The 27,030-nt window shown below is 39.6% G+C and overlaps 1 protein-coding gene across 4 annotated transcripts in view; it reads right to left on the reverse strand.

The window, feature by feature from the left end:
- TNRC6A (trinucleotide repeat containing adaptor 6A) overlaps positions 1-27,030 on the reverse strand; it is a 56,421-nt gene that overhangs the window by 3,721 nt on the left and 25,670 nt on the right. For 2 of the 4 annotated variants that reach the window (XM_080384402.1, XM_080384400.1), the window contains 17 exons: positions 24,307-24,642; positions 19,968-20,015; positions 12,742-15,330; positions 11,715-11,879; positions 11,362-11,537; positions 11,092-11,172; positions 10,598-10,649; positions 9,015-9,157; positions 8,211-8,348; positions 7,745-7,873; positions 7,558-7,635; positions 7,087-7,297; positions 3,667-3,798; positions 1,949-2,107; positions 1,405-1,545; positions 769-876; positions 342-563 (listed from right to left, as the gene is read on the reverse strand). In XM_080384402.1, the coding sequence (XP_080240528.1) occupies positions 342-563; positions 769-876; positions 1,405-1,545; positions 1,949-2,107; positions 3,667-3,798; positions 7,087-7,297; positions 7,558-7,635; positions 7,745-7,873; positions 8,211-8,348; positions 9,015-9,157; positions 10,598-10,649; positions 11,092-11,172; positions 11,362-11,537; positions 11,715-11,879; positions 12,742-15,330; positions 19,968-20,015; positions 24,307-24,642 (4,908 nt within the window). The remainder of the gene's footprint in view (positions 1-341; positions 564-768; positions 877-1,404; positions 1,546-1,948; positions 2,108-3,666; positions 3,799-7,086; positions 7,298-7,557; positions 7,636-7,744; positions 7,874-8,210; positions 8,349-9,014; positions 9,158-10,597; positions 10,650-11,091; positions 11,173-11,361; positions 11,538-11,714; positions 11,880-12,741; positions 15,331-19,967; positions 20,016-24,306; positions 24,643-27,030) is intronic. The other 2 variants (XM_080384401.1, XM_080384403.1) reach the window with 2 other exon arrangements.

Raw genomic sequence — 27,030 nt, forward strand, 5'->3', positions numbered from 1 at the left:
GTATGAGCCACTCTGAGAAAAATGCTTAACAGGCAACTGCATTCAGCTGCACAGATGTCAAACTCAGAAAGTGCTTGGAGAGATGGTTCATGATAAGGACAGAAAACACGTTAGTGCCATCCATGTTACCCCTGTACACAGTAACTAGCCCTTCCCCCCTGTTTAATCAGTAGAAAGTCTGCCGCAATGCAGTTTAGGATATATAGACCAGCTTTTGCTTTTGGCAAGACAAATGGTACAGATGTTAGCTAACCGTGACAGATTAACTAACCAAATGTGCAGGAGACTCCCTAACTTGCTAACAAAACAAAAAACCTTCATACACAAAAAGGCATCCTTACCAGGGGTGTATCTGGCATCAGAATTTCCCCATCCTCCACCCAAACGAAGGGAATTATCCCAAGTGGACAACGGTGGTTTCTGGCCTGTTAGCCCCGGAGGTGGGCGGGACGGAGCAGTGATGCTTTTAGGTGGCAAAGGGACCTTCCACAGCTCATGAGCCAGAGAGGTGTTAGTGACTGATCCAGGAGACCATGTTGATTTGGAATCACTGTTTCTGGCTACTAGAAGACATACAAAGACAACCATAATCACTGTGCTGCTGGAACCGTCACCTTGCTACAAATAAAAGCTGCTAAATTAAAATCAAAATAGCTACTTTGAAAATTAGTGAAGTTACCACTCCAGTGAGACCTCAGGACTGTTTTTTTATGAATATACGGTGAAAAGGAAGAAACACCAGCTCAGAGCAATATAAGCAGACATCACCTGAAGTGCTTTGTGCTGTACTGCTGAGGGAAACATTGTAGTTGGAGGCACGAATGGATGACCAGGCACTAGTTGAAGGCAGCGTGGTGTTCAAAGATGAGGATGACCCTAAAATAAAGACAGAATCCAGTCAGAGCACAGCGCATCGCAAATGCAATACAATTAAAAGGCGTGACTTGTACTCCAGACTGAACATGTCTGCACAGTCAGCCGAGGGACCTCCTCCACTCCTCAGTCCTCATCCTTGATCCCAAGGCATGGGGCAGCAAGCACGCTCAACAGCAGGAAGCACCCTGTGCTCACCGTGAGCAAAGCTAGTTACGCTACCGCAATGGCCAGACTGCCAAGTTTTGCTTGCCTACTTTCAAACCCGCTGCCTCTCTGTACACAGAATTACATCAGAATGCAGATCAGCAGCGTTCACTCATGCCACCCGCATTCTTGGAATATCTGTTGCATTGCATCAAGCAGCAGTGCTTGAGCCAAAGATGAGCTTTTCGGCAGTGAAATCCACAACACAAAAGACAAACAAGGAGACGAGCAAGTAGCACATACATCTCCAAGTAAACAGTCTCTCTACACGACTGAAGGAAGATTAGTACGCAATTAATTAGAAAATGTAGCAAGTGAACATACCACTGTTCCTGTCCCTGAGGTGGTCAACTTCCCGCACAGTATTAATTGAAAGATTGTTTATGACACTGCCAGGAGTGACGTAAGGGTCAGTTTCAGGGTCGATGTTTGGATAACCTTTCCACGGCTCACCAGGACGAAACTCTAGGAATAAGAGATTCAAAAAAGAAGCTTCTTTTCTTTCCTTCTGTTTTGTTTTGTTTTGTTTTTTCTTTAAACAGGAAACAGCTGTCTAAACAATATAGCTCTTAATGACTAAAAATCTAAAACCTTTTAAGCATTTAATTTACTTAATTCAGCCACCTTCGTTCACTTAATTTCTGGTTTTTCCGGTCCCATCTCACCAGGGTAAAATCTCAAAGCAGGGAAATATACTTCTGTTTGTGCAGTAAAACTACTGCTCTCAATATCTGCTTAAAAAACATACCCTTAATGCTTTTCTGTAGGCTGTTTCCTTGCCCCCTCCACATGTAATGACCAAGGAACCCAGAAGAAATACAGCTGAACAGTAAGAACCATGCAAAGAATAAGCACCAGTGTCGCATACCTGGTGGCCAGTTAACACTGCTAGAGCCATTAGGCGATTTGGCACGGGGCCAGCCATCCCCAATAGATCCAGGAGGACTGGCTGGTGAATTACTGCTGTTCATAAAGTCATATGGAACAAATGGAGACTCTTCCAGCCTAAAACCACTTGAAATAGCACCTAATTAAAAAAAAAAAAAAAAAAACCCAAATCAGTCATCAAGTATTTTTCAGATCAGATTTTGATATTTTTACATACCTCCAGATATATAAAAACATGCCCCTGTAAAGCATTCATGAACTATACAGCAGCATATATATGTCCTCTTTATGATGTCAAGTTATACTCCCACATGACATATAATCTAAAATGAAATGTCTCTGAATAATTCAGGAAAAAACTATAGGAATAATTTCCCATGAAATCATTACATTGAAAAAGTATACATATTAAATTCAAGCATGATATTAATTCAAGAGGGTAAAAGCATACTCCTGAGATGCCAACTGGGTAACAAGGGGTAGTGAGTATGTTCTGTGATAAGAGGGCTCCTGGAAGAAGCTTCTACAAAATCTGAAGGAACTTTAGCTACTGCAAAGCTCTGTAAATTCTACTCATATTCCTGGGAGGGGGGAAAAAATATATATATATAAAAAAAATATCACTGGAGGCAGAGCAAGGAATGAAAGCACCATACAGAATCTATTCGATTCTGTGCAAGTCCTGTAAGGAGAAGTTTAAAAGTTATTAGACAACAAAGCCAAAGACATTCTACCGTTTTGAGGGAAGAGATGACTTTTACTAGGGATTCAGTGCAATATGGAGTTCAAAAAATCCCATTCCTAATACTATTCAGAAAACATTACCTACAGCTAAAGTGACACCAACACTTCTGACTTCTGTGGACAACAGATGAAGTTCAGAAGCGCAGTGGCAGAGTAGCTCCACTCGAAGCTTAAGACAGCAAGTCATTTCATAGTAGTAAAGCAGCTGACAAATCTAAAAATATCCAAACAATCTAAAGACTGAACGGTAACGGGAGACTGGAGACATTTCATAACTATCTTTAGACACAGAACCTTTCTGCTATAGACTCAAATTTTAACTGGATGAGATTTCAAGCAACTGAAACAGTTGAAATGTCTCATGAATCCTGATTACTGGAATGAAATATGAAGCAACCAAGTCTGCCTCCTCTAAAACCAAGTACAGCAATGGTACTAGTCTATCCCCTCTAAGCTCTCCCCATTTTTAGAATGCAACATACACACATTCATAACCAAAACCTGCAACTAAAAATGTCAGACATGACCAGAATGCACACACAGAGAGCTAAATCTCCATTAAGTCACCTTAAGGCCAGCAGAGTGGGTGGAAAAAAAAGCTAGAAAGCTTTTGGTTTAAAAATATATGAAGCATTCCAATCCAGATTAAGGTAAAGCTAGTAGCAATAGTCACACTTGAAGAGTCTGGTTAAAAAAGGAATTCCATACGATGATTCTACTAAATCTGATCGCAAGATCACTTCTGTAAGTAAAAACATTCATGAAAGCTATTGGCTGCTGTGGAAGACAAGCAGCAACTTTGGTACAGACAACACAATACAAATTCTGACACCTACAAGCAATGTGGTAGTTACAACTACAGGCCTAAATACAGCAAACCTGCATTTTTATATCCAGAACATGAAAATCTGATGTGTAACATCAATTGTTACTTAATGACATGTTATAACATACCATGTTTGCTGGAGTTTTGATCTAATGATGTGTTCACAGAAATGCTGTCTACTGTAGTCCATTTCCTCAGTCGAGATTGTGGCTCTTTAATACTGCTCATATCCATGTTTACATTCAAGTTTGAGTTCATTCCTACAAACATACAGCTTATGAAATACAGACTAAATGTTTTTCTTCTGCTAATTACCACTATTGTAATAAACATTTAAGAGCATATTACTACGGTTATTTCATGCTTCCAAGTCTCTGGTTTTGAAAAACATTCTAGCATTTAATACAGTGAACTTACTACAGACAGAAGCTAAGCTAAGCAATGCAAAGCACTCTGAAGTTCTCAGCTGATGTCTTCATGCAAAAATGTCAGTGGAAGAAGCCATTAGGAAGTCAGAGAAACTAAAATATAAACATCTAAAAAAAGTGGCATTTTTAATACCAGCTTAGCACCAGCACAACAACTGATCTCAACTATACAAAGTAAAGTACTTCACTTAGAGGAGCTATGCTCAGTGCTAAAAGACACTTTTCTCTCAGCAGCAGGGGCTGTCTGTACTCATCCCTACTGACCAGAAGTTATGTACTAGTGCAGTTACCAGCTCACTCCCATTCTTATTTGGGCAGTTCAACATGACACCTTGCCAGCTTCTGAACCACAGGTAGAGAAGCACTTCGCATGGAAGTGCGCAAGTAATACTAACCCCCTTCTCCATTTACCCTGTTCACACCGAATATTAAAAATGCATAAGAGAAAACAAACAAAACTTGTCTTCACCTGTTCTGAACTGTTGTCTGTATTGCAAAATGTTTATTTGCCAGAGAATCAAGACAATGGCAACGCAAATCAATGCAAATACCTGTGAGAACCAGCTATTCTGGGCTTGGACAATGTGCCCACGCTTTTGACTTTGGCATGCCTACTCTCCTTCCAGGTCTGTAAGAATCTTTAATTCATAGCCATACCTGGTTAGATTTCCAGCCCTTCAGATTTCTTTACTTCATTTCTGAAAATAAACCACTACAACATTTTAACCTAGGGCCAGACACACACAAGGAACTTCTCAAATTCAGCACTGCAAACTAGCGCTTAAGTTTGTTAAGTCAATATTCACTGTCATATAGAAGCTGGCTTGTTTGTTTGTTTGGGTTTTTTTGTTTGCTTGTTTTTCTTAAAGGCAGGCATGAGCAGATGTTGATGCCAGAAAAGCAGTCCCTTGAAAAGCCTCAGAGAAAGTTCCTTGTAACAAACAGGACAGCTGAATGTTAAGAAATTTAACAATTATCAGTAGCTGAAACAGAAAAAAGGAAGAGTCCAATCAATCCAGTTTCTGACACCTCTCTTTCTGGCTTTTTGTTGTTGTCAGAGTAATAACCTCTGCAGAGCAGTAACCCTCCTCCTAACTGTGAAGAAGCATGCAGAAGACAGACCTCTACAAGAAGGATTAGAAAGATCATGAGCTGGCAGATAGGCAAACCCATCTGATAAGGTTAATGCCAGCCCCTTGGCAGGCACAGATGTACGTCCATAGCTCCGTATTTGAAATCTGTGGACTGAGGGACGAACATCAGCCCCTGGACATAATCTATAATTTAAACAGTCTTCCCAGAAGTAATTTTTCATATCCAATTGTGAAAGATCTCATATTGTTCAGCTATACTCACTATTTGGCAGAAAAAGGTTATTTCTATTATCAGAAATACATAATCAATGAATTGAGATACGACTGCAGAAGTGGTCAACTAGATAAGGACACACACACCCCCCCCAACCTCTGCATTTGATGAATATTGATAACTAGTGAACCTTGACAAATTGAGCTCCCCAGAATGTAAAGAGGACCTCCCTGCCGTTGTTGCTAGGTCTTCTGACACTGATATTAGAACACGGAGAAAGTAACATACCTGCAAGATTTTCCAGAAGACAACTCGGCAAGTTCAGCTCCTTCTCACATGACTACACTACTATACTTTGTGCATTTGGAGGATGCTACCAATACTCCTCTTGACTCAATTTTTCACTAAAGGGTGAAGAAATTCCAGCAATCTACTATTTCTACCCATAAGCTTTTATTTGTGGACTGAGTGTGGCTCCACTTGCTTATATCACTATACAGTACTGCTCCAAAGGGATCCCAAAGAATTCTTACGTATACTGCAGCAGACTCCTGAGAGATCTCAAACCAATCTTACATACACTGCAGGTTCCTGAAATGTGGCAATGATCAAGGTGAGAAAGCAGCTACTTAATAGTATACAACAATTCAACTCAAGAAACAAAACAGCAAGGAACCCAATGTAGGCAGGATGCAATTACTCAGCATGAAGTTCAGCGAGCAAGTTAAATATTCCTTTCCTTAGAACTAACCTAGTGTCTCTAATAGCTAAACAAACTTGATTTTTATGCCTTGCCCCCTGAATGAAAGCAGTAGTTAGATATTGATGCCAATCATCAGCAGCAACTATTAAGCAGCAGCCTGGGCTTAAGACTGGCCACAAGCAGAATTCCGGTGTGCCACATGCAGCGCAACAGCATGGCCTGCACTGACCCACTGGCTCCGTGACACCACCTATAAGCACAAGGATTTCAGCAGCAGTCTCTATTAAAAAAAGTTTTCTACAAAGGGCAATGAGAATGCAAAGGAAATCAGCCCAACAGAAATGATCAGATTAGAATAAAATAGAAGAAAAGCAAACTGAAGAGGAGTAAAAAAATAGGGATAAGGAACAGAGGTAAATGGTAAACAGCTGTAGTAAGTACAAGATAGCATTAAAAAGGGACCTAAAGTAAGGAGAAAATATACAAGCCTGGAATTTCTGAAGTAGAAATTGGACAGAAGCCTGGAAATGTAGGGAGAAAGAAACGGGAGATGTTTGTATTTATAAATGTTCAGACATTTTGCCTGAAATGAGACAACCGTTCCTTAAAAATGCAGAGCTAAAAGCTTTCTTTCCTAGACAAAACCACTAAAAGGGAAATTGACATTTTGTTCTACCTATGCAACTCCAGATTCAATGAAAAGGTTTTTAAATGCCAAAGAAATAAGACCACATCAATGGATTCTTTGTATGGATTCTACTCCTAAAAGTCCTTTAGCTCCAGGAATCGTAACTGCAGAAGGACTTTGTATCATCCTTGGAACCCAGAGGATAAAAGAGAAATAAAAAGAGACAGACATTTTTTAAGAATGTAAAGCATTTTGCACTGAAACACAGTCACTTCTGGAAGTGTACTTGTGAAAAAAAGATCTTTGGTGAACAAAGATAAAGGGATAAGCCCCACAAAAAATTAGTCCTTCCATTAAAATCGTAAGTGCTAACAGGATTTATAGTCGCTATTGTTTTCAGAGGAGGCATGCAACAGGAAAAGAAAGGTTGTGTGTCACATAAGCATTAATGACAGTATGAAATCAGCACGGAGAAACCCACCTATAGGGAAGCTGCTGAATGCATTTATTGGTGATGGCCCTTTTTGTAGCTCAGGAGTAGCATGGGGTATAACATTCTCGAGGAAAGATTTCATGGTGGGTTGATGGAGTGACTGCTGTTGAGAGGGTGGAGTTTGCTGCTTCATTAACAGGTTTGGATCAAGCTGACGGGACTGTTGCATCATCTGTTGCTGCATACTAAGAGACCGACCCTTGAAAAAACAGAGCAGTTACAATATGAATAGGCAAAAGCTTTGGCACATTTAAAGAAAGATAATGAAATGCATCTTTGTGCTCCATGCATCTTAGCACAGCAAACCCCAGCATTAAGCTAAGTCACTCCTTTAAAGCTTGTCAAAATCCCATTAACTCTTGCACACTTTAATACAATTTAGAACAAGAAATGCAGCTCAGGACGAAAAACAGCTTTTAAGGATAGTTTGAAGAGTTAATAATAAACGTCTTTACTTACCTGCTGCTCCTGCTGTTGACGACCACCAGAAGGCATGCTTCTTTGATTCTGCGCTTTTTGCTGCTGAGCCAACAACCGCTAGGAGACAGTGTTTTGTGGTGGTTTTTTTAAGAACAGTTTATAGCTGACGTAAGTCTCTACTTAGACTTTCAAACAGAACACCGAGTGACTACCTTCGTTAGCTTACCTGTAACTGGGAGATCTGAGAAAGCTGGTTTAACTGGGACAGTTGATTCAACATGGCTACCTGTTGTGGGCCAAAAAGTGGGCTCAGGCCACCGTTGTTTGGTGCATACTTCAGTAATGATACTGGAACCTGCAAAACAGACCAGTATGAAGAGTGACTGACAGTGACATGCAGTAAGTTATACTAGATGTAGAACATTATGACCCCTGGTCAACAGTTGCCTTGTTTCTGAAACGCTCATCAAGCCAAACATGTTTTCATATATTTACAGAGTAAGTATCAGCAACACCAATAAACAAAAAACAATTTTCTGAAGCAGCGTTTTGGTAGTTTATGAAGAGAATGTTTTATATCCAGGGCTGTGAAGTATGCGGGTGGTAGAAATCCCCTGCAACCCTGAGAGTTAGACTAGATGATCTTTAAAGGTCCCTCCCAGCCCAAACCATTCTGCGATGCACTCGGTTACCTGAGGGGATAGTAATGGAGGAGGCACTTGAGCACGTGGATTAGGCTGAGATGAATTAAGAGGTTGTGCTGGAGGCTGCTGCATGCTCCTGGGCTGTGCTGCTATATTACCAACACCAAACATACTGGGATTGCCATTCTGGGGAAAGGATGGACAGTTAGTGACAATAACCTGCTGCTGCTTCTCCCACCCCTATACATTTGAATTAGAAGTTAAACATGTATCAATCACATAGGTAGCTAGGAAGTTACATCAAACTGTATTAAATGCTGTCAAATAACATGCCAAGGATATGCACACAGCCTTACCTGTCTAACAGAATTCAAGTTTTGCATACCCAGCCCTGCTAGGGAGCCAAGGGCTTGGTTAGGTAGTGCATTATTTGAAGGGGGAAGCTTCATGTTTTGATTGGACATAAACTGCATGTTTTGGGACTCGTCTGCTACAATGCCATCCTGATGGGACAGACAAACCGATGCGCAACAACCAGCCAGCAAGCAAGCAGAAGGGAGAAACCATTGCCAGGAACAGAAGGGAAGAGTCACATGACAGTCCAGCACCAGCAGGAAATAGGCAGAAAACAAAAGAGATCAGGTTAGTCATTTGCACTGCAAATGGGCTACAGAAAGTGCTTAGTATTATGTATCAGTAAGTTAAAAAGAACTAAATCTATCTTACGGATTAACAAGAAACCCCTAATTTTCCTCTCCACTAAACGCAGAAAGCTAAGGAGCACACAGGTAACTACTTAGAATGCAGAGTCAAAGAAATTCAGAAGTGTCCACCAGCAAGACACCTACTAACCTTATCGAAGTAAGGACTGCGATCCATGGAAGACTCTTTGGAAATTTGAGGACGAGAACCAGGGCCTTTTCCAACCACACGATTGTAATCTCCAACATTGAGGCCATGCTTATCCATCTCCATCCGCTTATCTTGCAATAACCCTAAGAAAAGGTGAGAGATGTGAATAAAACATTGAAGGATTATTCAGTTTTCCAGGTGTACTAGAAATCAGTTTATGCTTATGAAGAGCTGAACTAATACTGCTCTCAAGCTAGATACTAATAAAAGAAAACATCAGTTCAGCTTTAAACTCTCAGGGCTTTACTGACAAGGGAAAGGAAACTTTGAAACAATGAATCAGTGCCTTTAGATAACGCAAAACTTGGAATCAGCAGAGCATTAGAACATTTTGCTAGGCTTCACAAAACGTTATTCTCAGTTTTCTCTTAAAACCAAGTACAGTTGTTTAAACTTGAGTTTCCAGTTATGAATGCCCCCCCCCCCTTTTTTATTAGTAGCAATAAGCATTGTCTTGGCTTTGAGGTATCTTTATCACTTCCCCTACATTTGTGTAATATTTCCGAGGCTCTTTAATTTGATTCAGTTAAAAAAACACCACTATTTAGTTTAAAAAAACAACAACCAAAAAAAAACCCTTGCAAATTTAAAGTATTTGTGTTTATTAAAAGCAAATTTTAAGTTTATTTTTTATCATTAATTCTACTAGGCAAGCTGGAAGATCAAAATACGAGCAGTAATAAAGGAGTCAATTTAATACTTTACTGCATGCAGTGCAAAGTAATTACTTTCCAAGCAGATGCTTTGAATCCAAATTTTTTAAAAATTGCAGTAATTTAAATATAAGGCTTGCCATTAATAATAAAATCTAGAATTCAAAGAACAATTTCTTTACACAACAGACTATGAGCCCAAAAGTGAAAATTCTCTATTTTAAACTGGAATAAAAGGAGTGGAACTACAATAAAACCTAAAATGCTACAATTACTTTTAATTAAATATTCTATCGTTATAAAACATCATTATTAACATATTAAAGAATTATATTATTTTTTATTTGCTAGAGGAATCGTAACAGTCAATGGATTCAAATAAAAATAAAACTGCTCACAAGTCATTTTACACTCAAGTTCAAGAGTTTCTAAAACAATTGCACAGTATTAATTTAACAGTTAGAACCAAAAATGTGTTTCCAAGAATGAACCACAATGAGCAAGCGTGGTGTTCGGAACACTTCTGTTCGTACTTAGTGAAGGTACCCAGAAGGCAATCTAGATACTTGTATTACAAGAAACAACGCCACCACACCCTGAAAACATTCTTTCATGTCAGCTTAATATATGTAAGCTTGGATTGATTTACGGATAATATTACTATAGCAACCAGGTGATTCAGGTGGTAACATTACTCACACAAATTCTTTTCTCTCCAAGGGTATTCCTTTTCTTTTTTGAAACATACATGTAACTATAGCTATAACTATATATATTATCTATAGTTTTAAAAAAAGTAGTTTACAGAAGGAAACTGAGAGAGACTGGAAAGGAAAGCAATAAAACCCAGCTAAGTTCTCCTATTCTTACCTCCAGACATGTCCATCTTATTGCTCTGTATGGTTTCTTCTGGTGATTCTCTCTGAAGCAATAAAATGAATTACAATTATTTAATAGTAATATTTTTAAAAGCTAAAACCAAGAGATTCCTATATACTATTTCAATTCAAACCTGCAAGAAAAAAAAATCGAGACAAATCAGACACTATTTTAAAAGTATTTTCTCCCTTCAGTTGTTATCCAATTGAAAACTGGTATCTTCACCAAAATACATACATAACATTAAGTAAAACATCAGACTACTGGATGAATACCTGGGTGGTGTTTACAAAAACACTTTTTATAAATAAATGGGTCCTTTTTTAACGAGGGTGCAAGGAAAAGGGCTGGGTGACAGAAGGGAGACAAAAAGAGAAGTAAAATACTATGAAAATGAACACTAGGCAATTAAGCATTTTAATCTTTATGAATTATAACTAGCACTGTTAAGAAGGCAGTAAAGCCAGGTAAAGGTAAATACTTACTGAAAAACTGAGATTTGTGAATTGCTTAATGAATGGATTGATCCATGTTTCATCTTGCTTATTTCCACCTTTCATTATTCCCTTAAAAACAGAAAGGAATTCTTGTAATACTCGGAAGATGTTTACCACCTACTGCTTAAATTACATCATAAAATGTTATGAATGAAGATCAAAGCTTAATGGCACTCCCACTCCGTGCAGCAATCTGTTCTGACTTAGCTTTTAGAAATGGCAACAGGGCAGAAAACCCTGACTCAACCTCCTCATTACCTTTGTGGGCATTTTTTTCATATACGGTGGCCAATTTAAAGATGGGTTAGCTTCTTGAGAAGAACTGCTGTTCCACATTCCAATCTCTACATCCTCCTCTTCCTCCCAGCTGGTCTGACGACTGCCTGTCAATGGCATATCATCTCCACACCAACTATCTTGCATAGATTTAGGCCCTGGTTGAGAAAAAAATACAGCACATTAACATTTCAGCAGCAGCTAACTGCCCTTAACCCAGAAGTTGTTTGATCTTTACTCCATGACAAAGAAGCCCTCAAAAATGTAAAGCTTCTATAGAGGTATTTCACCATCCTCAAATACCTTTATTCAGAGATGATGCAGAAAGCACTCACCAGGTTTGTTTGAAGCCTGTTGACCAAGAGAAGCGTTTCCCCAGCCAGAGGTGCCTGCTGCATCGCTGATGGGTTCTCCCCAGCTAGTACCAGTATCCATGGGTTTACCCCACGCTGAAGTTCCATTATCTACAGTAGTGGCTGGAGTAGAAGGCTCTCCCCAACCTTTTTAAAGCAGTATGAGTTACTGGCATGTTCATAAACAGGATTAAAAAAGCTATCTAAAAAGAGACTCAAGTGTTTTGCCTTTTCTATATCCGTAACATACAACAAAAAGCGTATTAGTACACATTTACATATTGTACGAAGGTAACTATTACAACTGTAAGCTGCTGCATACAAAAAATTAATTCACAAAAATATGAATTTCATATGTAAAGAATTACATTTTGATAATAGAGATTTATAAGATATTAAGCTCCTAAGAGCTGCTTGTTACATTTAAGCTATGCCTCTTCACACTTGAAAGAGACAGAGCACAAAATATTTCCTAAATACCACACAAGCTCATCCGCAAGTATCATCATTCACTGCTCCCAAAACTACAAGATCAGAAAGTCTGATCTTGAGTCCATATAAAACCATCACCCTTCATTCCATCTTGAAGCAGCTCAATGGTTTTTGGTTTTTTTTTTTGTTTTTTTTTTTTTTTTTGGGGTGGGGGTGCTCTGTGGCAACAATACATTTTAACTGGTTTAGAATCAAATGAAGAGAAAGACTTTTGTTCCTCAGATGCTACTTTAAATATTTTCTCTGTGTTCCAGCACCCCAGAATTCAAGTAGAGCTGTCTAGCCTTTATTACTCAAACTACTTAAAACTAGAACAGATCTTCCAATCTGTGTAAAAAAGCATCAAGCGTCTATGAGCAGTGCTGTTACTTATATATATATATATATAAATAAAAGTGATACTTCACTGGGACCTTCCCCCTTCCACTTGGAAACTAAAACAGTTATATGAAGCAAGAACAAATGAATTGTTTTGTAATTAACAGAAAACACAAATTTGTGTAAAACCAAGTCTTACCAGAACCCGAACTGCTCTCCTTGCTAGACATGGCACTTGAAGACAGTAGCTGCTGATGTACCTGTGCTTGCTGGTCTGAATTGCTGCTACTGTTTGGGACATTTTTATTCCACATATTCACATTTTTGTAGTTGTATTTGCTTGGATCACCCCAAGCAGAAGTTCCATCATCAATTTCCATTTTACGGCGTATTGATTCAGGGGATGGCTCCTCCCAGCCAGTGGGTTCTTCCTCCTTTGCTGGTGCCGGCATCGGCCCACCCAGCCAGCCTGACCCTGGGGGTTTGTTTGTGGCAGATGGTGCTCCCCAAGAGCCAACATCTTGTTTGTTCCATTCTGGAGAGTTGATTGGCTTTGACGAATCCCCCCAAACTTGAGGCTGATTGGATTTAGGAGGGTCTCCCCAGCCCTGGTTCTGATTAGACTTTGCAGACTCATCCCATCCCGAAGAATTATTTGGGTTTGTATTATTACCTCCCCAAGTAACAGAATTCGATTTACCTGGCTCATTCCAACCAGATACTGATCTGTCACTGTTGCTACCTCCTGAACTGGATTTTTTAGTCTCACCCCAATGGTTACTTCTTGAATTTTCACCCCAGCTATCACCAGCAGAAACTGCCCAACCCTGGCTGGCCTTTTGTCCATCTACCCATCCCTGTTTCATCTTCTGTGCATCATTCCAAGATGACTTTTCCTCTTTGCCACTTCCCCATGATTGATTGCTCTTGACCATTACTGTAGCAGCAGAATCTTCTTCCCACCCCCCTTGGCTGTTTGACCCTTTGGAGTCTCCCCACCTTGTAGCAGACTTTGGATCTCCCCACCCTGATACAGATGAGGTATCATTATTGTTAGGGCTAGGTCTATCCACACACCCCCCTGAGCTGGAAGTCTGTGTCACAGAGCCTCCCCAGGCCTCTGTCCCATTGTCAGTTTTTCTTTCACCCCTTGGTGATGTTTCGGTATCCCAGGCAGTGTTCTGTTTGATTGGAGTCTGTCCCCAACCAGAGTTGGAAAGGACACGTGGATCTAAGTCAGTTCTGTTCACTATACTTTGGAGTAATGCATGCTGGTCAACTTTCCTTCTCTCTCGATTCTGTCCTTCCGTCGTTACTCTGTCTTCATGGCATCCAGTGCTCTCCGAACTACCTTCGCTGTCCCCCGTACCTGTTTTGGCCCATGCGCTGTTCTGCTCGGTTATCTGAGAAGCAGCAGAACTCTGGCTGTTAAGGTCATCCTCCTCAGTAGATTTCCATCCGTTTGTAAACTTCCTGCTGTTTCCATTCACACTTTCATTGGAATGCTGATTACTAGGCAGTTTACTCCACTCCCCGTTCGAAATGTTAGTGCCAGTGTTTTGTGCAGGGTTGCCCCATCCTCTTCTGCTCCCGCCAGCACTTGCACCATTTCCACTTCCCCACAGCATATTCTGGGAGTTGACTGTCCCTGCCTCCCACACCCCTCCTCCTTTATTCCCATTGATTTGAAAGTTAGTGCTGCCAGGCCCGCTGATGCCTGGCTGCATTAGAGTTGCATTCACAGTGTCACCATTAGCTTGGCTGTTTGGGCCTGAACATTTGTCTCCAGAGTAATTAGAACCATAGGCACCCCATGTAGTACCGTAAGATCCACCATTTTTCGCCTCACCATTGCTAAGATGAGAAATGGAAGTGCCATTTGTAACTGGAGAGGCCTGAATCTGAGAATGATTCATTGTGCTCACACGCCAGGCCCCATGCCCTGTATTATTAGGCAGTTCGTTAATCTGCACTGAACCAGCAGAGTTTGGTAAACTAGAGGTCATAAAGTTAGTAGTGTTATTTGGTCCATTCATTTCAGTGTTAAGGTTTTGAGGTTGCCCACTGAATGAAACATTCCTTGTACCATTTACTTCAGAATCACAATTTTCCTGAAGGCTTCCCCAGGAACCATGGGCTGAACCACCCACTTTAGAGTTAATACTCTGACTATTAGATATCTGACCTATGGTACTGCACTGAATATTTGTGCCAGGATTACCACTCCCTACAGACCCTTTCAGGGCATGTCCATTGTTCTCCAACACAGACCAGGCACCATGGTTGCCATTTGAATTCAAAGTGCTTGGATTTAACCCTCCATTTGATGAAGAGTTTATGGTGCCCCAAGCATTCATTCTATTGTTGCTACTTTCAGATTTGCTGTCAGGAGCATCCACAGAAACTTGACATGTGCTTATTATGGTTCCGTGGGATAAACCCCACGGCCCATTAATACTTCCATTGCCCACATTATTGCTGTTGCTACCAACCACAAACTTATTTTGAGAACCATGTCCAATGCCATTTCGAATGCCATCATTTTCACCACCTGTGCTCCCTGAAGCCATTATAACGAGGTTTCTCTCTGACCCAGAGCTAGAGGCAGAGTCAGTGTCCATACATTCTGATGTCAACTCTGGGTCACTGCCAGTGATTGATGGCCATGCTTCTTTGTCAGAGCCGTCTACAATAACTTTATCCCAGTTTGTGCTGGAGTCACTATTTGAAGAGACTGGTCCCCAGTGAGAATTTTCATAATGGGATCCTAGACCACTGTGGTTCAGATCTAAAGGGAAGAAGGAAAGTCCAAGAGCATTATTATAAACTTAGTATTATTACTTCGTTAAGCAGAAGAGGGGAAAAATACAGAGACTAAGCTGAAAATTATTTTGCTTATTTTAACACTATAGCCACTGAAGGTGACAGAGAAAGCTGCCAAGTACAGTTGCTCAGAACACCGCCACAGGCATCACCTAGAACACTTCTCACCAGCACACAAAGCTGCACTCTCACCAAAAGCACAAAGAAGCACTTCTAAAGGTACTGTTCTCTTTTTCCAGAGAAATAGTACTTTTAAAAAAATTACTCTATATCACCACATACAAAGTATTTTCTAAAAACATATGCATATTAAAAGCTAGGATACCATATAAAACCAAAGATATTCTGAAAGGCAGAAATCTAAGCAGGGTATCAAACTGACCTAGCAGTACCAATTGCTATGTGACAGTAGCCAGAGAAAGAGACATCTTCCCACTCCCATTAGAAGACATTATATACAAATTCTTAAGTAAAAATCCTTTAGGATATTTTCTTTTGTACAACAACAATCAGTCACAAAACCCACAAGACCAATCTAAAGCTGCGTTGCTGCAGAAGTACAGATTAAGTGCAGCAGCTGAACTGATACTTCTCATTTTCGCTTGTGTAAGAACTACTGCTTCTTTTTCAATAAACAGGCTGATCATGCATGGGAATTAAGATGACTTACATCATAATTCACTTATAAACTTTGGTTTATGTCACGGTTAAATGCATGAACCATGGAATATTTGCTACAAAGAAAGTGCTATCAGTGTTCATTTCATATACCTAAAGATTTACTGCAGAGACCTGCACCACAACTGTTTAACAGTCAGGTGCACCAGAAAATGAAACTACGAAACTGTGAAGTCTGCAGAAAATAGCAATGAAGTTGGCAACAGAACACAAGCACAAAACGTTAGTGAAGTTTTTTTACTTAGTATCTGCCTGCACTGAAAGAATAACCACACTAGTTATTATAAATGCTCAATGGCTGTATACATAGCAAACTACGCTTCTCTGCCCATTAAAACGTTCAGGTTTTTAAAAAAACTGTCAACTTTTCTTTGTAATGTTCCTTTTTTGCCTTTACTTAGAAAATTAAAAATGTATATACCTGAAGATAAGAGGGGGAAAAATGTTCTATAGCTCTTGCTCATTCTTAATGGATTTCATGCCTTACATCTGACTAGAAAAAGGTGCAGTTTCTTTGCTTAAATACCTTCATGAAATTGTACTTGTTCACATTAACAGACAGAGCTAACAGTAACAAAATGTTACAGTTACCAATCCATAATTGTCTCAAAAGCTATTTAAAGAACACTTGGGGACTGGCTACTTTAAAAATATTAACACTAATTTATAAGCTTCTTGTCTTTCAAAAAAATACATGTTAATTGCAAAGTCTGAAAGGAAGCTGCCAGTCTCACCAGCTTCTCCCTTCTGCTACAAGGAGTGCCAATTCTGTGACAGCACCGAAGCCCCAAACCCTGATGCCCACCAACCCCTACCTACTGCTCAGTGGCAAGTAACTGAGTTGCATCTGTGCCATTAAAGATGGTAGTCGAAACTGCCGCCTACTTAGAGGTTAAAGCATACACAATACATTATTTGAATTTATGAACTTGATGATCTATAAGGAAACAGGCAGGAACAAATCAAAACAGCTTACATTTAAGTTACGATGGACAGTTTGCTATAACACTGATATGCAACAAGTTTTGGTCTATTTTTAATTAATTTTTAATCAATAGCAATATTATCCATTCTACATTGCCTACAAGAATCTTGCCAAAGAGCCTGCCTCTAAGAGTGCATAGCCTGGAATAGCAAAGAGCAGAGAAACCTGCTGCTCCTCCAGCAACCAAGATGGTAGATGCTTGAAAGAGTCCAAGCAATCCGTTAAGCTTCACATGGTAACTACCACACGAGAAACAAAAGATGATGGCACAGCAGTTTGGAACTGGGAGTAGTGGAAAAAGACCTATGGCAGGTAGAAATAGCACTGCAATAATTACAAGTGCCTGGCAGCTCCCCAGTCTTGAGAAGGAGAACCACACAGCATCCTTGGGAGAACTGGAAGATGTGTTCAGCTGAACAAAACCCAGAATCTGCCTATTAATGTGTTATTAGAAAAAAAACTGTACTATTGAAGCAACTGACCACCAAAAAACAAGATTTCAAATCTCACGCTGATATTTTTAAAAGACATTTAACCTGTATTAAATGACTAAACTTAAGAGTTATCTGCTCTCTCACAAACAAGAGAATCAACAGCATCAAAAACTGCCCTAACAAAACAAAGACTTGATTACATAAGCATCACCCCAATAATATGATCAATTTTAAAAGCAACAAGAAAGTATACAGATGGCAAACAGCCTGAGTTCAGCGTAGAGAAAGAGATACAGGTTATGACTACAAGGGAGAGTGAAATGGTAAATAAACCCTTATTTGCACAACAATAGAATACATAAAAATAAAGCTTGTCTTTATTAAGATTCCATTATCTAATTTAGATGTGATGCAGTTTGTAATAAGCCAATACACAAACAGCATATAATGATTAATTTCCAGTCATCTAGAATTTTATCCTATCACATACCTTGACTAACAGTCCTTTTTCTAGACATAAACATGTGTTAATGATTTCTGGTATGAGCCACTGTTCTGAAATATTCGTATCTAAATCTCCACAATCCATGAACTTCTGAGATTAAGTATACAACTACTGATTAAGCAAGGTTTTATCTCTGATTTTTTGTATCTGGCAGATACCACAAAACCAGCCTCAAAATTGGAAAATTACAGCTAACAACATACTACACTTGGTGCACAGCAAAACGAGCCAGTAATATCTTGGTTTTCTCCCCAGAATTATCTAGAAGCTGCAACTGTAACTTCTGCTGCTTAAATCCTGGACAAAAAAAAAAAAAAAAAAGAAGAAACTACACAAACCTGAGTTTCTTAAGATTTACTAATCTGCTAAAATTTTTTTCAATAATTTGTAATTTGATGTTTTCTAGCTCTGAGTTACTCCTGCAGGATGTATGTGCAGAAAACTGTATGTGTTTTCTAAAGTAGCTAGTTTGTTTTAAAGTACCATCACACGATCTAAAAGAAACAGTAGGATTGAGAAGTATAAATTTAAAAATACCTGACTCTTGCTGCCCATTGCCTTTTCCAATTCCAGCACATACTGGTACCCACAGACTGTCAATATTATACCTTGTCAACTATTGCATCTTTGGTCCCCATGCAAAAATGCATTTTGGTAAACAAGCTCTTTAGCTTTCAGTAAACAAGCTAAAAAGCACCTTTTTTATGAAATTACAAAACCAAACCCCATAAAACTTGTTTGTTAACATCACATTTCTGTTTCTTTGTGGTATAGAAAAAGCTCTTGAGGTCTGTTTGTGTCTTCTTCAAGTACTGCAACTCAAAAACTAGCAGATGTAGCCGGCTGCCTCTGCAATAGTTTCCTAACTGTAAATGCAGAACAGGAAAGCAGCCAGGACAAGGATACAGTGACCCTTGGCACCTAACGCAGCACAGCTGCTGGCTCTCCTAAAAGGGACCGCCTGCCCTGCACGCTTTCTCTCTCTGCCCTCTCCTCTCCCACACCAGGGCTCCGGCCCGGAATTGTGCTGGACTGGCACTGCAGACTTGCTGCATGGCTAAATTAACACAAGGGAAGAGGAGAGGACGTTTAACATCACCCCTTTGAGAGCAGTCTGCAAGATAAAGAGAAGAGATGCAACACCTTCCCCAGAAGGGTTGTCCAGCAGCGGAACAGGCTGCCCAGGGAAGCAGTGGAGTCGCCATCTCTGGGGGTTATTTCCAAGACATGTAAATGTGAATCTTAGGGACACGGTTTAGTGGTGGGCTTGGCAGTGTTGGCTTAACAGTTGGCCTCAATTATCTTAAAGGTCTTCTCCAACCTAAATGATTCCATGAAACGTTCTCCTGAGCACCATGCCCACAGCAGCCTGCCAGGCACATGGCACAGCCAGAAACAGAGCCAGTACAAACCATCCTACAGCACCACCTGCGTTACTCTAGAGCATTTCATACAGCGTGTCAAGTCCTCACACAGCACATTCGCTCCAAGGTGTTACTTAAACAGCAACTGTTCTTCACAATCATATCAAGGAAGCAACATACATAGCTGCAGGCCTCCACGAACGTGGTGGCTCAGCATAAACTCAGCAGTCAAAACAGAAAGGCCCCCAGATGTGATTTCCTTCACAGTGCTGTGAAATGACTCTGATGTAAAGCACAGGCTTGCACAGATTATTCAATTAATACCACACAAAGAGGCAATGTAATATATAAGCATAAAGGTAAAAAGAAAATACTTAGTAGTTTAAAGCTAAGGTGCCACATAGTCAAAACATCTCTTTTGGTATGAATTTTAGAATTTTTAAAGAAAATTAAAAATGTTTAACCAAAGCAGTATATAATGGCACAGAGCAAGTGTACTTAAGTCAGTCATTCACATAGCACATGCTATTGAAAAACAAAAGCCAAAGAATAAAAAAATCAGACAAAATTGTGTGAAACATGTAAGTACTACAAACACACAGAGTGCAGAAAAAAGGTGAGATTTAAATAGCTAACCTGACTGGTTAGGGGAGTGGCTCACCAAGTCCCGAATGGGAGGCATGCCTAAAAAAAAAAAAAAAAAGAAAAAAAAGAAAAAAAAAAAGAAAAAAAGCAAGAAAATTACAGCAGTGTTACTTAAGTAAACTAGCACTTATTTTGAGAACAGTCCCCAGACCACTCATTACTATAAAACCATTTATTAGCACCCCTTTTCCAGGAAATGTTTCTTTCAAGAGCCCTCTCTCAATCTCACTAACCGTACCAGCGATAAGCAAGTCTGAATTGCCTCACCCACAGCGCTGAACACACCACAGGGAAGAGATACACTGATAGCAAATCCAGCTTCCTACGTGTAGCTTTTAGATTTAACTGTTAGCAGTTTTGCTGCTTTTACTAAGTATATCCACTGCTAGGTAGTTTTTATATATTTGGTATTTAATTAACCAACTTAACATGTCCTTGATTTTAAAAGTCTGATTTATATAAAAAAAGAGGAAGTATTTATAGTCATTGAAACCAAAATCAGTTGATTTTTGACTGTACTAACTTAGAATTTCAGAGTTCACCCCTTAAACTCTAAGCAAGTTCGCATCACTTTGTTGAATGGCACACTTTCTCCACCTGAAAGTCATTATTTTGCTACCTGATTTAGCAAACAAAACTAAGTATGGTCCAACTCTGATTTAACCTAAGTGTATGCATAACGAACTTCAATTTACCACTCTTTCATAGCTTCTTCCTCCCAAGCCTCCTACAGGTAGTGTATGAAATGGAAGTCAATGTTTCCAATTCACAAATTTTACAGTTGGAGACCATATCTGTTACATTTAAGGCAATGTTTCCTAAACTAAGTCAACCTCCATCACTACTATCTGCAAATCCCAACTGCCACTTCTTCCCCGACTCCTAGAACAACTGAGAAAAACCCCTCAAAAGTTACAGTAAGAGCATTTTGTTCCCTAAGGTTCTGGCTGTAACACAATTTTGCAGCTTCACTGCAAGATGCACAAGGATAAAGCGAGACACGCTCACATCAAAGGAGGAATCCAAGTCACTGGATTAATGCCAGAATCCTGATGGTGCTCTCCTGTTTTGTTCTGTCCCACAGTTGTAAGCAATTACTGCTGGCAAATGTTTTAGTTCACTGTATAAATCATTTCATTGTGGAATAACCACCTGGCTATTCGGATGCGTTACAAAGCATGGAGGCAAACAAACATACCAAGGCAGCATTCAAGACCTTCCTTTCCTGTGAAGTTTACACACAGAGGAAAATTTTCAGTAAAGCAAACAACTAAATTGGGTATGAAAACATTCTGATAAAGAGCTACTTATGTCAATTTCCTAAAATAACCATCTTGGTACAAGACCGTAGCTGTTCCAGAAGTACTACATGACAAGAGCTTCACTCACGTGTCTTTATTAAAAAGATATGCCAAATGTCCTAAAATCAGCAGAAACACCCCCAGCCTTCAGGACTATCCCTTCTTAAGCTTTACTTCTAAACAAAGAAGTTAATTTTCAAAAGAGAAGATGATTGTCCATGCAAAACACAAGTACAGAGGTTTGTTTGGCTTTTTTTGACCACTGATACAATTAAAAAATTCTCCAACACTGAAGACTTAGCTTACTGTGGCCAGGGCAACGAAAGGAAGACTTTAAATTTAGCAGTATTTGTGTCCCCTGGCTTTTACAAAGCACCTACCCAACAGTTAAGTCCACAGCTGGAATTGGGGAGAGATCCTACCCCAGGGTCTGTCAGGGAATGACAGATAAAACAACTGGAGCCATTAGTGATGCCAGCAATTTTGACTTCAACACTTCAAGCTACAGTTTTTCCTTTAGCCCTAAAATACAGACCAATCCCAATATCCATTAAATAATGCTTTAAAAAAGTAAAAAAACTTAACAATCTTCAAAGATACTCTGTTAAGGTATAAAATTTGTTAACCCAAATGGCCTGTACACTGATATGCTTTCAATAGGAAGGGATTTGCAGATACGTGAAATTTCATGACATTTTTAATTTCAGAGGTAACAACGTGGAGAGTACCTAGAAGTTACCATTCGAGGCTAAAAGAAGAACTAGGGAGAGTGAGTGAGTAAGACCGAGACAGGCAAATGACAGTAATATTTCCTTTCAGATAAAAAGGTGTCAAAAGGCATTAAGTCACTCTCGCCTGCTGCTGGACTATGGCCACCTCCATACCACACAGACAATTCACTAGACAAGATTACAAGATGTTACAAAAATCCAGCCCTGAAAAATTATTTTTCTTTACATTATCATCTTACCTCCATTTCTCAAACAACATGGCAAAACACCCAAACCAGACATTATTCCTGGTTATACTAGAAGGAAACAGATCTTTCAGGCATACAGCTACATGGCACCAAGAAACAAGACCCTGGCTGCCCACTTGTTGGTTCTGACAAGTTACCTTGGACACAGGGGAACACCCCAAGTATAGCACACAAAGATTGGACAGGATGCTACAGAAAAGATATTTTCTTAAGATGGGAAAGCGATTTGGGCAACCTTTCTCTCACCTAAAGGCTCTCAGAACCTTTGCATTACCAGCTGGATGTAGACATGTTATTCAAATAATTAACATATTATTCAAACTGCCAAACTACTCCCAGTAAAGCAGTTGCCTCAGACCCTGGGTACAGCATTGTGGCAGTGCCACTCAGGGACATGTCAGCATCTCCCAGCCTAGAGGCTGTCCAGCCACACCAGAAAAAAATCAAGCAAAATTGAGCAAAACTGTAAGAATGCAATACATAAATGGGACCCCAACTACTTAAATATTGGGCTGGTGTTCACAAAAAGTGAAATGAAGGACAGTATACTCCAAAAATCCTCTGGATACAATTAGGAGGTTTAACAGGTTGTATAAAAAGTAGTACTTCTTAAATTAGATGTGAATTTTTATTTAAAGCACTACTTGCTACCATAGAATCTGACCATTAGAGGATATATGTTGGAGAAAAGGCTGCATCTTAGAAGCAGGCAAGTATATGAAAGGTTAAACCTGACTACAGACAGGAACAAAATTACACAGGTGAAGTAAAAAAAAACAAAACCAAAACTAACTATTTAAAAATTACTTCTTAGAATGGTGAAGAGTTATATCAGTATGTTACAAAAATAACACTGGAAAGTATTATCGGATACATCCCTCAAGGGGCACATGGATAAACTGCTTCCAATGCTTTGTTTACTTTCATTTTAAATAATGCTTCTTCAAGATTCAGTAATGAGGACAGCTAAAAATTTAACCAGAACTTGAAATATCGAAGCTATACTCCAGAAATATTTTTTTTTTTTTTTAACTGAAGGGGCTAGAAGTCACATCCTTTGTGGTGTACAGTACACTAATTTTAAGAATTCAGTAAAGTTTCAGAAGAAACTCTGTGGAAACAAGTTACATCATCACTGCTATATGAACATCAAAAAATAAATAAAAAATATAAAAATAAGAAAGTTTGCTCCAACGTCATGTTAGCATGCATTAATACCAAATCCCTTTGAAAATCTAGATTCCTAAAAGAAAGTTACTTCTCTTGTAGTCAAAACCAGACTGCCCTCAAAAACTCACTGAACTGCATGCTAGTACATTCACTGAGTGGCAGATTATGCACATGTAACAGATAAGTTTACTACTCTTAAACGGGTATTTGAAAAGAATGCATGCCAAGCCAAAATAACAAAGGATAATTATACTTAAATAGTAATAAAGGTAAAGACTGATCCATTTTGTAGGACACCAAAGCTTCAGGCAGATGAAACAAAGAAAAAACCTCTAGCCTAACAACAAAAATCAGTTCTGGTAATTCTAAACAAGTTTGTACCCTAGCTGTAACTCTGGATATGAAAAAAGAAAAAAAAAGAGAAAATAAAAGAGTCTTGAGATGCTGTTCAGAATGCTCTGAGAAATAAGTTTGAAAGGCTCTTCCTTGTGAGATCTGTGTATCGAGGCTGGATGCAAAAAGATGCTTTGTACCATGACCAAGTTTAGATCAATTATTAGGATAAAGACTGGAAATTTGGAAATTCAGAACATAGCAGTGGTCATATTGGCTTCAACATCTGTTCAAAACTAGGCATGTCTATTGTACACCACTGGCAACAATGAGCAACTAAGGCATCGTAAGTTTCAGTATGAAACTTGCACAAAGATGGTCAAAACCATCCTGCAACGTTTAATATTAAGGTGTGACATAGAAAAATATCTCATCGTGCTACAGCTTACATTTAAAGTTGAAATAATATTAGCTCAAATATTTCACTGATAATGGAACTTAAACTATTTGACTTTAATTAAAGAAAAACAAGGTACTGCCCCCTCACCTGGCTGTTTTTTGCTGCTGTTCGGCACTTCTCCGTTGGTCACTGGCTGTTTATTTGTGACAGTGCTGCCTCCTGACTGGCCGTTTAATACTTTAGGAGTAGATCCCAGGTTTGCAGCTATAACTGGTAACTGCTGACCTCGTTTCAGAAGCTGTTTCTGTTCCTGGTGTCGAAATCGCGGTGGTACTTCACGAGGAGGGTATCGAGGCAAGGTCTGCTGCTGCTGACTGTTGGCTGTGGCCCGCTTGGCATTATTATTAGTGCTGGTTACTGTGGAAGTGCCGTTAGAGGTGACAGGCTGAGGCTGGCTTACACTTGTCTTTGTTTGTTCTGGCACTGCCCCCACCCCCAAAAAAAAGAAAGTTGGACAAAGTTATTCATAAGAACAGCAACTTAAGAAATTGTAGACTAAGTCAGTATTCTTAGATGCGTTTACATATTATGAAATGGCAGCATTTTTTCCAATTCACGTTGTAAATCATTCCCCGTTAGAAGCTCTATCACCCCATAAGCACACAACTTTAATAGTATAGACCTGGAAGCAGAAATATGCCTTGCTATCACTCCTAACAAAGTTATCTCAGTTAAAGTATGCTACTACTAACAAGCTTTCTATAGCTTTTTCTGACAAGTCAGCACTATACCTATTTATTTCAGCATCTAAACATTATTTTAAAAAAAATATTTAAGTAAAAAAAAAAATACTACTCCAATGGGAAACATAAGCATAACATATAAAAAAACATTAGAAAAATGTTATGGTCTTGCCCAAAATGAACAAGAGGTGAACAGGACATACAGAATGCGTTGTTAAGACTTGCCTGCTTTATCAACCCTAACATCCAAAGACAAATCTATTAATACCCTTAAGTCAGTCTTGGGAAAAGCTAATAGCACAGGTAGCCCCCATACACAGCTCAGCAGGACCGTGCTGGCATTGATAAAGTGCCAAATGTGCAACTGTAACTCCAAATTATCTTTCAGTCTTGACAGCACAGCCACTTCAAGGCAAGATGAAGGTCAGGTAATTTGCAGAGGTGGCCTGGGAGTGAACACACCAAACTCAGATGCTGAATAAAGGGAAAACCACATCCTCAACTCAACACCTCCACCACGAGTACAAAAGCAAAGATGCTAAGTACAGGGGTGCGCAGGTGTAGGGAACTGATGAGCATGCCAGGATCAACAGATGGGAACGAATATCGCAAGCTACTGGATGTGCCTCCTGGTGCTACGGCCATTCAACCCAACCACTGCAACAGGTAAGCTGTACTTCCAATCCCTTATGTTATTGACATGTTAATATACTTTTCAAATTTCTTGGATATCCGACATCCATAAAGTGTGTTTACATTTACTCTGGGACTTTCCAAGATAGCTCAAGACTTGATCACAACCTTCTTCAGCACTGACCTACCTAAGTGACCAAGTCACCATTTCCACTCTTCACACTTCACAAAATAAAACTGTCAATTTTAGAAGTTCTGAAGGAAAATAATGTAACTCATGTGGCATTCCTGCTGCTAACAGCAATGGCACAGCTTGGTAATGCAACTTCTCCAGTGACAAACATTTCACGAGGTTCCTACTAGCTACAGGTCACTCCTTCCCCAGCAACACAACCCCTTCTGGGGCTGTGCAGCCAACGGAGGGGAAAGGTGATCCAGGTTTAAGCCATCCTCACAGTTTTTTCATGGAGATCCTACAAGAGAAGAGCTCAGGACGCAGCTCCATCAAACTGCTCCAACAGCATCTCTAAGGTGGTGGCAGCCTATGGAAGAGGCCTGACCGTGCGCACTAGGACAGAGGGAAACTGAGGCAGGCACTACTGCTTGGGACCAGCAAGGGCTCCCGCTCTGCACTGCTGAGTGAGGTGGCACCCCATTACAAATCAGATTTCCATTACTATAAGGCTGTATTTACTTTCAAGAATAGTTTTGCACGTTGGAAGCATCTAAACATAAATGAGTTGAGGCATAAGAGCAGCATCTCAAACCATTTCCCTGCTGTGTTCCATTTAGCAACTTCCTAGCATGTCAGCAGCAGGAATGTTGTTGCTACATGACTGAAAATGTCGTCTTCTGGGGCTTTTTAAATTTTTAATATTTGTTTAAAGACTATTTTATCATTCACTTTCAGAAACAGATTCATGTGAACACAACATAAAAAAATAAATGAAAACAAACTTAACCTTTTATTTAAAGAATCAGTTTGAATATTGTCAATGTTACTTATGACTAATTTCTTTTTATTTCTTCTATAATACAGTTACATATTTTGAAAAATACAAACATGAAAGCCTTTAGAATAAAATGTAACCTACAAATCAGCATTGAGGTGTGTTTTAATGGAATATTGCATTTAGGCTACTTAAGCAAAGCAGAAAAGAAAGATGTGAGTGACCTCCTCGTTTCACAGGTGGCCAGCCACTGGCCTTTGATGGAAGTCCCAAGGGGAGCGGAGGAGCACCCAGCTTCGGCTGCTCACCAGCGCGCTCGCGCCACAGCCCCACCACCTCCCCTGCTCCGCCACAGCAGTGACCCAGCGCTCTCTATTTCACAGCTGACTGGAGAAGGACAGAATTAAGGAGAGGAATGGCCAAGGCATAAGTCAATTCAATGTACAGGTAATAGAAGGTATACAAAAGCTATTAGATAATTTGGCAAGTTGATAAAAAAATCACCAACACCGTATCAGATTCCAACAATTTGTTACCTGTATTAA

This window comes from Falco punctatus, assembly GCF_963210335.1.
Source record: "Falco punctatus genome assembly, chromosome: 4".
Lineage (NCBI taxonomy): Eukaryota > Metazoa > Chordata > Aves > Falconiformes > Falconidae > Falco > Falco punctatus.